The sequence below is a fragment of the Symphodus melops genome, assembly GCF_947650265.1.
Source record: "Symphodus melops genome assembly, chromosome: 12".
Taxonomy (NCBI): Eukaryota; Metazoa; Chordata; class Actinopteri; order Labriformes; family Labridae; genus Symphodus; species Symphodus melops.
The window spans coordinates 3,694,547-3,705,602 of NC_136702.1; the positions used below are offsets into that span (position 1 = coordinate 3,694,547).

At 42.7% G+C, this 11,056-nt stretch overlaps 1 protein-coding gene across 2 annotated transcripts; it reads left to right on the forward strand.

Annotated features, from left to right (window-relative positions):
- The first annotated feature begins 244 nt into the window (after window positions 1-244).
- Window positions 245-10,039, forward strand: hspbap1 (hspb associated protein 1). Of its 2 annotated transcripts, none has more exons than XM_079356906.1 (8): window positions 245-318; window positions 713-923; window positions 1,932-2,116; window positions 3,932-4,068; window positions 5,301-5,478; window positions 7,809-7,892; window positions 8,152-8,262; window positions 8,859-10,039. In XM_079356906.1, the coding sequence occupies exons 2-8, from the start codon at window positions 728-730 to the stop codon at window positions 9,423-9,425; spliced, it is 1,458 nt and encodes a 485-aa protein (XP_079213032.1). In that variant the 5' UTR covers window positions 245-318; window positions 713-727; the 3' UTR covers window positions 9,426-10,039. The 2 variants fall into 2 exon arrangements, with proteins under 2 accessions (XP_079213032.1, XP_079213033.1); XM_079356907.1 differs by lacking the exon at window positions 245-318 and adding an exon at window positions 346-420.
- The last annotated feature ends 1,017 nt before the right edge of the window (window positions 10,040-11,056 follow it).

Below are 11,056 nucleotides of genomic sequence, written 5' to 3' on the forward strand. Positions count from 1 at the left end.
AATAAATGAAGTCTCAGTCCACCTCCTCCTGTGAAGCACACAAAACAATAACAGCCTCTGCGCGAGCCTGAGTCAGTTAACTTGACTGCGCATGCTCAGACGGAAACGGTTTTAGGCGCGTGTCAGTAACTGTCGTCTCTGAGCTGCCATTTTGGCTCGTCTGGTGGCTTAGCTTGAGTGGAGCTTTTGTAGTGGACACAGAGCCGTAATGGAGTAGCTTCACCACGGGGGCGTTTCAAATGTAAAAAAACAAACCTCCCAATGTCACGTGACGTTTGTTTACATCCGCCTGAACCTGAACTGCACGTGCTGTGAAAGGTGAGTCCCCCTGTTTTCTCTCTTTTTTTCAGGAAGCTAGTCAGCTAATGTTAGCTTTTTCCCGGAAAATATGTTGGGGGTTTTTACTAATGGTCTCCTGAGGTGAGGTTAAATGGTTTAAACAATAAAACGATGCAACAGTTTGTCAAGTTGTTTGTCAAATCCGTGTTAACGTTATCCACATTATTATTATTAGAGTAAAAATGCTTCACTGCATCCTCCTGCATGCATTAAAAGCTGCCCAAGTTTCTCACCTGCAATCTAAAAAGGATAAAACAACCACTAAGCAAATAGGCCGTGGTGCAATCTATATCAAAACTGGTCATTTAAGGCAGCAAAAACCGTTTTCGCCTCCTTTAAAATATATTTATCCTCTCTGTCAACCATTTTTCAGTGTGCACTACCAGTCATGATTGCCCCCGACTCCTTTAAACCCTTCACCCCGGAGGAGATCCAGAGGATTTTGGATGATCTGCAGCAGCCTGCAGTCTTCATGAACATGACATGTGGCTGGCCTGTTCTCCACTGGACTGCAGAGCACCTGTCTCAGTGCCTCGGTGACAAACGTGTGCAGTTCAGACTGGGAAGAAAAGACGAGACAAAAAGTAAGAAAAGAATATTAATCCAAATAGACCTGAGTTGAAATAAGTCTTGTGTATTTTGGCTGAAAATGCAGGTTGAAATCAAAGTCTGTGTTTGATGATGGTTGAATAAATAGAATACAGTTTATGATGTGGAAAACGTGCAGTTAGATGACTTACCAGTAAAAACTGGCTCCCAGGAAGCCTTTTCTACTCCTGTATTCACTTTGCATGTGGCATTTTAATTAACTCATATTAAAACTGTCAACTATCTTTGAAGTCTCATTTCTTAATTGTTAATAGAGGACACATTTCTCTTAAAAAAACCCGAAAAAAAACCCTGACTAAGTAGTTAGTGGTAAAAAATGATTTCACAAATGATCCAATTCACCCTGAGACATTAATCCAAAATGTTCAGGCACCACCACATTCCTGTCGTCATCAATTTCAACAAGCTTGATTAATACGCTTTTCTGTTACTCTGTTCCTAATCGCACCGATGCAAACAGTTTGGACACTTTGATTACATTTTCAGTTGGCACATACTCGTTTCTTTCAGGTTCTTTCAACATTTCCGAGATTGGACGTATTTAGAAAGATTTCAAATGACGTACAAGAGTGAGGCATGCTTTGTTTTATATCCTGTCTTCCTCGTAGCACTTCATCAACTCCACTGATGACTCTTGGAATTAATAACTGAGCATGTCCTAATTGGATTTCTGAATCCTCCTCTCAGCAGTAACAGCTGACAAAAGGGGCATTGCTCATGATGCATTATGAACGGCATCACTCAACCAAAGACACACTTTGTTTACTGCAACAAAAGCAAGTGAATCACGACAGCAGTGATTTATTTTTTTCCATAAAATCGGGTAAAACTAAATGTCGCGCCTCTGTGATGATGCATATAGGGATTCTGGTGGATGAAGTTGCTTTTCTGTTCGTACAGAGATGTCAGATGATTTACTGAAACTTGATCAACATGTGTCCAGCGATGACTCTCTTTCTCGTTCTCCTGCTCTCCTGCTGTAGCTCCTCTGTTTGAAACCCAGTGTTCCTATGTGGAGGCCAAACTGGAGCACTTTCTCAACTGGACCCGGGACCAGGCTGGGACAGATGTTGGACCTTTCTGTGATTTCCCAGTCTCAGCGTATTGGGCTTATGCTGACTATAAATACATCGCCATGTTGTTTCAGGATCAGCCTTCAATGTTCGAGGTAGTAAGCCTGCTACTGTACATACACACATCATTATTGGTATTATGACTTTCATAATGCATCTAAACAAAATTACACAAAAAAATAGAAATGTTTCAATACCATTAATCTTCACAATGCCTAATTCTATACCCAGACTGGAGAATTGGCCAACATTTGAAAAAAGCCTCCCCCTGAATGGACAGAACACAATGATCGTTGTTGTTGTTTACCTTGAAACAAGCGGAGCTTTTGCAAGCAGCTGTTTATTTCACAGCTTTACTTTATGGCAGACTCTGTGGTAGTTAAGGAGAAGGAATAAGAAGTCAATTTTTCAGGGGGTTAATAAACGATGGTACCAGATTGATGCATTGTCTTCAGATGTTTCAATGAAGTTTACAGCCAGACAGTTGTTTTGAAAAGAGCACAACCTGGTTTTCGTTTACAGTTGAATTATGAAGCATCACAGCGAACCACTCAAGAAGCTTAATTTGGCTGATTCTGGTCTTGCCAAACCAAGCTGCTGTTTTTTTTATTGCATTGTGGTTTAAGTTGTACTTTCAGCGTCTGGATCAAGCAACAGGGTCGAGCTTAAATGAGAACATAGAAGGTAGAGATGAGGTACAGGCCGTTGAATAAGGAGTTATGAACAAGCCCAAAACAATGTGTAAATGTGAACATTGTTCTCTAGTTGTGCTTAAGACATAAGCGCATTATTTTTTGCATTGCTTTTGCTTCCGAGTAAATTTCAGTTCAAACCGATAGTTTTGAAAGGGGTAGATTTTAGTGTTCTGTGCCAGCACGTCACGTTCCTCTTCACAGAACTGTGGTCGATCGGGGGGGGGATTTTTGGAACTGGCTTTGTGCACAGGACGGCATTGTTATGTTGAGATTGGAAGGAGCTTTCCCCAATTCCCTTTCCTCAAGAAAAGGTTGATCTTCAAGTGTTTCAACAAAGTAGTGAGAAGTTTAAGTAACACAGAAGTTGATATTGTATTACTTTTAATATTTTAATGAATAGCATTAATGTTTTTTTTCTTGAAACAGGAGAAAGTAATAAAACCCAGATCCTGAAAAAAAGAGGTCACTGGTGGCAGCCGGGGCACGAAGCCTGTAAACACATGAAATGCAAAAGCTGCAAAACATTCCCCTCTAAGTTTAATTAACAAAAAAAAAAACATTTGTATTCCACCCCCCCCCTTCCTTTTCTTGACATTTTCAATTAAAATGTTGAAGCTTTATGTCCATTACTTGTTATTATAAGCTGCTATTTCTGTCCTCCAGACGGTAAAGACATTAAGGTGTCATCCTCTCTCAAACAAACAGCCACAGATTAATTTATTTTTTATCTCCCTGAAACAGTTTTATTGGGTTTCCACCTGCAATTATTAGCCGCTGACATCGGTGCCTTTGAGACGGGCAGGCGCAGGCTTTTCACAGGATAAATGGTGGTGAGAATAAAGGCCGCCTCAAAGCCACATCGACCAGTCTGTCATTTACCGCTGCCTGCATATATGGTAATTACTTCATTATTCAGGTTGCTGCTGGGATTGCTACACCTGTGTGCTGTGACAGGATGTGATTGACAGAGCAGTTTTCCATGAAAGATGGCTAATACTAAAGCCGCAGAGACCTTCATTGCTAACCTATAATAGACCTTGTCAAAGCAGCGGATGAGGTGGAGGTGTTTCTGTGAGTGGTGACGGTTGTTAAAATGTGAGCCGTGTCATGTCATTGTCATGAGTACAATAAGTGACTCTCTGACTCAAAGTCGTTTTTCTCGTTGTCATCCATCTGATTTAATTTCGCCGGGTGTTTCCTGTGTTTGTGTTGCAGGATGTGAAGTGGTCCGAGTTTGGTTTTGAGGGGCGCAACGGGAAAGAGAGCACGTTGTGGATCGGCACACAGGGGGCCAACACGCCCTGCCACCTGGACTCTTATGGCTGTAACCTGGTGGTGCAGGTACACGGACGGTAAGAAGGGTCAGAGCATGTGTTTGCGATCTGAGATATCTTTAGGACAGCCTGTCCCTGTTTGCCTGTTCACATGTGAGGGAGACCTTCACTGTGAAATGGAAGTGTTTCTGTGTTTGGTGGGCTCTCAGGAGACAAAACATGACAAGACCGAAGAGAAAGCAACAACATCCACTCACCCCAACTTCACACTCAAAGTAGAGGGGCTGGTTAAAACAATTCCAAGTAAAGTTGTTTGCCCCCCCCCCTCAAAAAAAAAAACGTTTTCAGGAGTTTTGGGTATGTGTGAAAACACACTTTACTCCACTTTACCTCACTTTATGGTATAATGGAGGAACGTGTCATAAAGAAACACTCTCTAAACTTTTATTTTATTGTAGTAAAAATAAAAGGAGACCTCGATGGATGTTTTAAGCAGCACTTGGAACGATACCAGCCTCCAAACACTGATAATTCAGTCAAATGTAGGGCTCATCTCAGGAGTAATGCTCATTCAAGATGACACTGTGCACAAACACACTGTCACAGGTGTGCCATCTCTCACCTGTGATAATGCGTCTGTGCGTTTATTGCAGAGGAGTTTAAAACATGCTTCAACAAAACTTCTGGATTCCAAACCACCAGTGTTAGTCGATGGTTTCTGTCTGTTAACCCCCCCGTCCTGCACACTGCAGACAGACTGAGCTGTCGTCTGGCCTCTGCTCATTTGTGGCCCAGCTCGCCAGAGATTGCAGGAAATGGAGACAGAGTGTGAGGCGTTATATGGAGCACCAGGAGAAGAGGGAAAAGGTCTCTTTGAATCTTATCTGACTCCGCTGTTCTCCCAGAGTGCAACACTTTTATCTCACTCTTTGTAATTGGTTCTCAGGCTCTTTCATTTGGCATTGATCTCCAATGAAATGAAACTCAGCTGCTGCAGCTGACCCATGACAGTACATCCGGGATGCTCGACATGAGGACATTTGTGACAATGGTGGGTCAGATAAACAGAAAGCAATAAAGTCAATAATGGCTGAAACATCGGACCGAGAAAGTCTTAAAAACAACTTTGGCAGGGAGCAAGAAGGCCGTCCCTGAAAGTGGCTAAAATCAGAACCACCTATCATCGATAAGTGCAAGATAATGACTTCTTATTACCTCATGTTAATAGTAGTATTTTTTTCTAGATTTTGGGGCAGAGTATATTCAATCTTTGAGGTCAAGCGTCATGCTCTAGTGTTTCCTCTGCATAGGAAGCGTTGGCACCTCTTTCCTCCCGAGGACACAGTTCACCTGTACCCAACCAGGATCCCTTATGAGGAGTCCAGCGTCTTCAGCCAGGTCGACGTCCTCCGTCCAGAAGTTCCTCCGCAGAAGTTCCCGGCATTTCAGCGAGCCAGGGCCCACGTCGTCACTCTGCAGCCAGGCCAGGTGAGGATTCGTAACCGCATCACGGAGACGCACAGTCCAGATTCTTTCACCGTGTAAACACACATCAGTTTGAAGTGTAAGAAGTGTTTATTAAATAATAATCACACACTCCATCTTTAAATGCTAATGCACCCCTAAAGCTGATCATAGGGAAAAAATAAAAAGTCAACTTTAAAATATTTATTTTTTAAGTTTTACTGTAAAAGCTCCTGTAGCTTGTTTTCAACTTCCTGCCTTTTAACTCAAAAACTCTTAACACAAGACACTTCCAACAACACTTCAGCTGTGACAGATCCAAGTTGTTTTTTCTGTACTCCAGAAACCACCTCAAGTGATTTACTGGAGTCGAGTGTTATGCAACACTTTACGTCTGCAGTAATGTGATGAGCTGCTTGTAACCGTAAAAGCTCAAGCCGTTAAATATAGCTTTATTGGTCGTTAGACTCAGAACATGTAAAGGAAGACTCCGCAGGATGAGATTTATTCATAGTTGTGTCCTCCATGAAATAATAAAGCAAGGGAACTGTCATGACTTTTGTTCCAATTAAAATCTGGCCTTCATGGCTGCGTTGCATCACCTTCAGCAGACGAAGAAGCTTCTCTATCGAAGGAAGAGGAAGGTTGCATAAGAGTCAAGACGGGCCATCCGTCTTGATGTCCTGTCAGGAGGAAAGGTAAAAGGGTGAAGTCTGTGCCTGTAGATCATCTGACTGTCGTCTGCTCTGCTTTTGAGGCAGTAGAGTTCAGAGTGTCCAAAGTTATGATTGAGGCACTGCGACTGACCTGTGATTTTAATTTTCAGAAATCTTCTCCGCTGCTTCTGAAGTAGTTCTCCAAAGTTTTGGTAAAAGTCTTCCCGGAAGGACTTGTCCTACTTTTCCTTGTTTTAGATTCCAGCTGCATTGTGTTATCAAAATGGTGACAGAGCAATTAAGCATCTGTCTGTTTTCCCTATCTGAGCTCCTGAAGCGCCCTAAATACACTCTTATCAGCCAAAGCAAACCCAGCTGTGGAGGAGCTGTGGAGGCAGGCAGAGCCGTGTGCAGGCCGAGGTCACAGGTGACGCTTCCTTCAGGAGGTTTGATTATTTAGTCCGGAGGGAAATGATGCTGATCGTGCAGCTGATGGATAATAAACCGAACAGAGTGTAACACTGTGAGCTCAGCTGTCTTATTATTTCAGTTCGACCAAGGTGTTTAAAATCCCGCTGATCTGATTTGAAACCACAACACTTTGTTACTTTGAATGTTTTTAAATCCTTTGTGAAAAAGTTTTGACTCAGCTGTTTGAGTGTTTTTGTTGTTGCTGCTGTTCTTGGTCAGGAGTCCCTTTGAAACGAAATCCCTGATCTGAGTGGCTCCAACCTGAATAAAATCAATAAATTAGGGGACATATTGCGCCATTTAAATATGACCACTAAAGGTGGGATATCTACTGAAGCCTTATCGTCAGTGTGTAAGGCGGGGTGAGGGAGGGGTGGAGAGAAACCTGGTAAGAACAGAGGCGTGATGAGGGGGTGTGTGAGTGAAAAGGAATAGATGGTTTTACGTCTTATTTGACCTTGTTATGTCAGACTGGAAGAGTCAGATAGATCAAGATAGATTTTAATCATGCCATCTAGTGGTCAGGGGTTTTAATACAACTCAATATTAACTACTGCCGTGGCCCGTGATCCTCTTCATGATAACAATCAAAAACTGGAAACAGTGTTTTTCAGATTTGACCCAGACTGACAAATCTAAATGTGAAGATTCTTCCACTTCTACAAATCTAATGTTGAACCCTTTGACACTTTCACTGGAATCTTCCACAAACATCCGCAGTTCACAAAGAATGGATAGCAAAGATAAATCTCCTTCAGGATGACTCCATCACTGCACGTCCATCAGAAGAGCAGCTCATTCATCGTGTCTTGTCAGAGCACAGGCTGTGAATGAATCAGGACTGCGGAGGAGGCAGGGAATCAATAAGGGTCGGCCATTTTTAATCGACCCGCTTTATGAATGGCTGAACTGCTGACACTCTGTGGGGTGAAGGTGCCTGCTGCCATCTAGTGGATGATCAGCGTGGCACCGTTTACCCTCAAGATTGATCACAGAGGCCTGAAGTGGGTGTTTATTACCGAACTGATAATCCGTTTAAGCTGCTGAGGAGTTTTTAAAGACTTTCTGGTGTATTTCCTCAGAGGACAGGACAGTTGAAAGAGGCAGAAACTGGGATAGCATGCAGGAAATGACTCGGGGTAGAAGTGGAACCAGAGCGGCTCTTCGATGGCTCCAGCCTCTGCACATTGAGCTAACATGAGAAGTATTTCATTTTCATCTTCACAGGTGCTTTTTGTCCCCAGACACTGGTGGCACTATGTGGAGTCTGTGGATCCCATCACCGTCAGCGTCAACTCCTGGATTGAGCTGGTAAGTAAAGAAAAAAAAAAAAAACTCCTGAAGTTGCTCTTGACAGTGTCTGTTTGTCGAGATGAAAATCTCCCCACAGCTGGATAAGTGTTTATTTGAAGAGCAGGTGCTTCTTCCTGTTTCCCTGGAAGGTCACTGTGTGCTTGCAGTAAACGTCCACACTGTGTCTCCATCACTCTGTGGAACTGTCTCGATGCGGCGCTCCTTCTCGTAATGCATGCCAGACTTATTCTCTGTCTGACTTCCTGTTCCTGCACAGGAAGTGGATCACATCGCGAGAGTGAGTGAAGCTGTGACCAAGGCTGTTGTCTGCGCTCTGAAAAGTGCACCGAGTGATGACAACACTGACGACTGGCTCAATCCAACTGAGGTTCGTCTGTCAGCTGTGACTCCCTTCAATGAGTAACTCTCAGGTTTCTACGACGTGCAGCTCCACGAGAAATACAAATCTTAATAGCTTGTGAAGGAGCGATTAAAAATGACGGACGAGCAACAGAGTGTGATGCAGTGATGACTGCTTTTACCATTACATCAATTCGATGTGTAATTAGACATTTTCATAGTGTAATCAAGTGCAGAGGGAGGAGAAAACGTAATGTAGCAGTTTCATTACTGCTGTTTGTATTTACACATAAAAAACGTTAAAAACTAGATTTGTGTGAGGAGGGCGAAAGAGTCAGTGCAGAGTAAAGGAATTATGTTTCCTTTATAAAGTCAAGGGTCTTAAATATGTGTCAACTACAAAAGGACTATCAGAGAGGTTTGAACATTTTTCTGGAAGGCTCGATGTTTGTATCAAACCTTAAAATTCAACGATTCCTTTAACAGTAAACATAAAGTGATTTTTTTTTTAAAAACAACTGATGGGTTACATCTGAATATAAAAACTTACTTTAAGCAGCTTACAAGGATGAAGCTTTTGTTTAGTGAACTCTATAACAACAGGTTTGTATTGTGTTTCTGCAGGACGGAGTAGGATCCCATAAGGAGAACATGCAGTATCTAAACCTGGCAGTTAGAAGTTCTGCTCAAAGACAGAGGAGCCTCTGCCACAGCAAACACACCCAGGACTCGAGAGACACACGTCCAGCCAAGCGGGACTCCAGAGGAGACATCAGGAAACACTGTGCAGGAGAATCTCTTCCCTTCGGACCGCATCTGATCCCTGTGCGCTGTCAGCAAGACGACTCGCCACAAACAAGGGGCATGACCACGAAAGATGTTAAACCCTCCGGGGACTGTGAAGCCAAATCTGTGGAGGACCGCGCTGCCACATCAAACGCACTGCAGAGAGCAGAGCTTGTATCTGCAGTCAACCCAAGTATAACTCAAAGTAGACAATGTGGCAGTGCAGATACGACGTCGCAGAACAACTCAGAGTATTATGAGGAAGCACCAGACACGACAATAACCACTAATGACCTGTTAGACTGCCTGGTGCATCCTGATGTCATTGCACTCGTTACAGGGCTTTTACTGGAAAAGCACTCAGGAGGGTCCAGGATCTCTGCACCATCTTCAAATAACGTGTGACAAGTCCAGAGAAGAAGAACACTTCCTTTACTGGCTTCTAGAGATATTCAAATACTTGATATGAAACAATCTAAACGGGACTGTTCTTACTGGATAGAGAGCTCTGACAAAACCCTCCAAGATTTGATTGTTTTGCAGAATTCAGTCCTCAAAGATGGAGCAAACGATATGGTGTTGGTTAAAAGAAGAGGTGGAAAGATCCATCCTGGTTTCACCCTGCTTGTCTTTCTCCCCTCATCCGACAGAGATCAGCCCCCGGATGTGTGGAGCCACTACTAAAACCAATCATAATTTGAGTGATGCCATGAAGTGCTTCCTTGTTTTGTTGTCCTGCACTGCACATCCTAATCCTGTTTGAGTCCTCCAGACCAAGACATGTGCTCCGCTAAATCAATTTGGTATGCAAATAAACCACATAATTCAAGGTAATATTCCCGAGACGTGAGCGAGTGTTTTCTGCGTAATGCTTTCCTGTCGTCTGCTCGTGAACATTGCCGATGAACGGCAGCAGAAGGCTGATAGTGATGGTTTAGTGAGAGATGAAAGCCGTGACCAACTCTCAGAGAGAAGGAAGGTTCAACGTGCAAAAATAATAATTGTAAGCTTTACACCAACGATTTCTATGGAATAATAATTCAAGTAATGCTCTGTAATCTGTTTGAACTGTTTCATGGTGTTACATGTGATGGCCCTCCCACCAGCCGGGCTGAAGAGCCTCTTTTTTCTTTGAAAATGATTTTTCATTTGGATATTTTTATGTCATAAACTTCACATCTTTCCCCTGTTTTTGTCAGGACTTTAGAGCCGGGTGGTGTCAGTATATAAACCAGAGAATCAAGAACAGTAATAAGGCACATTTTAATCATCTTGTAGATCTTAATCTGAACAACACAAAAACAAGTTTCAGCGTCACATCTAGTGTATTTACAGAGCTTTATAGGGAGCAGCATGCCTCTTATCTAATCTAATGACTTTAAAGGACCATGCTGTAGGAATGTTTCAGCAATAACAAAAAGCAGATTACATGTACAATACAAAAACATGTCTGTTTATTCTTCAATGATATCCGAGTACTTCATTTTCAAGGACACCAACTTAACAAAAATGACCCGTTCTGTTGAACCCAGGAGACAGACGCAGTGAAACCAGATCTGTTTCCTGCATGGTAACGAAGCTGCCAGCTCCAAAGTCTTTGATCGTGAGTTATTCAGACACTTTTACATTTTACTGTTTTTCTGTTAAATGGATTTACAGTTTTGCTTGGCGTTGATGGCTCTAATCAAAGGAAGGAGTCCGAGAATATAATTCTACTTCTCAGCTGATTAAAAACGTGGGTTAACATTTTCCTCGTGAGTTTATGGGCTTGATGCCTCGTTTTGAAGTCTCCAGCACAGCAGCAGCACATTGTACTTCACAGTTCGAGCATGATTAACTATAAAGCAGCGTTTGCTGCTTTAGGGGCGGGGCTACCTGGTAAATGACACATTGCTAACAGATGCATTTCAAACAGGAAAGAGAGCGAGCAAAGTGTATCATGACTTAAACATCACTCAGTGATCTGAAATAAACATCATGTTGACGGGAGAAAGGTTTGCCTCGAAGCTTCAATAGGATAGTCTACGGAAAATAAC

Bases quoted from the DNA above. Each gene is read 5' to 3' on its own strand.
- hspbap1 (XM_079356906.1), top strand. From the start codon at position 728: ATGATTGCCCCCGACTCCTTTAAACCCTTCACCCCGGAGGAGATCCAG. The intron at 2,117-3,931 runs GTAGTAAGCCTG...TTTGTGTTGCAG, and splicing joins ATCAGCCTTCAATGTTCGAG to GATGTGAAGTGGTCCGAGTT. The intron at 7,893-8,151 runs GTAAGTAAAGAA...GTTCCTGCACAG, and splicing joins TCAACTCCTGGATTGAGCTG to GAAGTGGATCACATCGCGAG.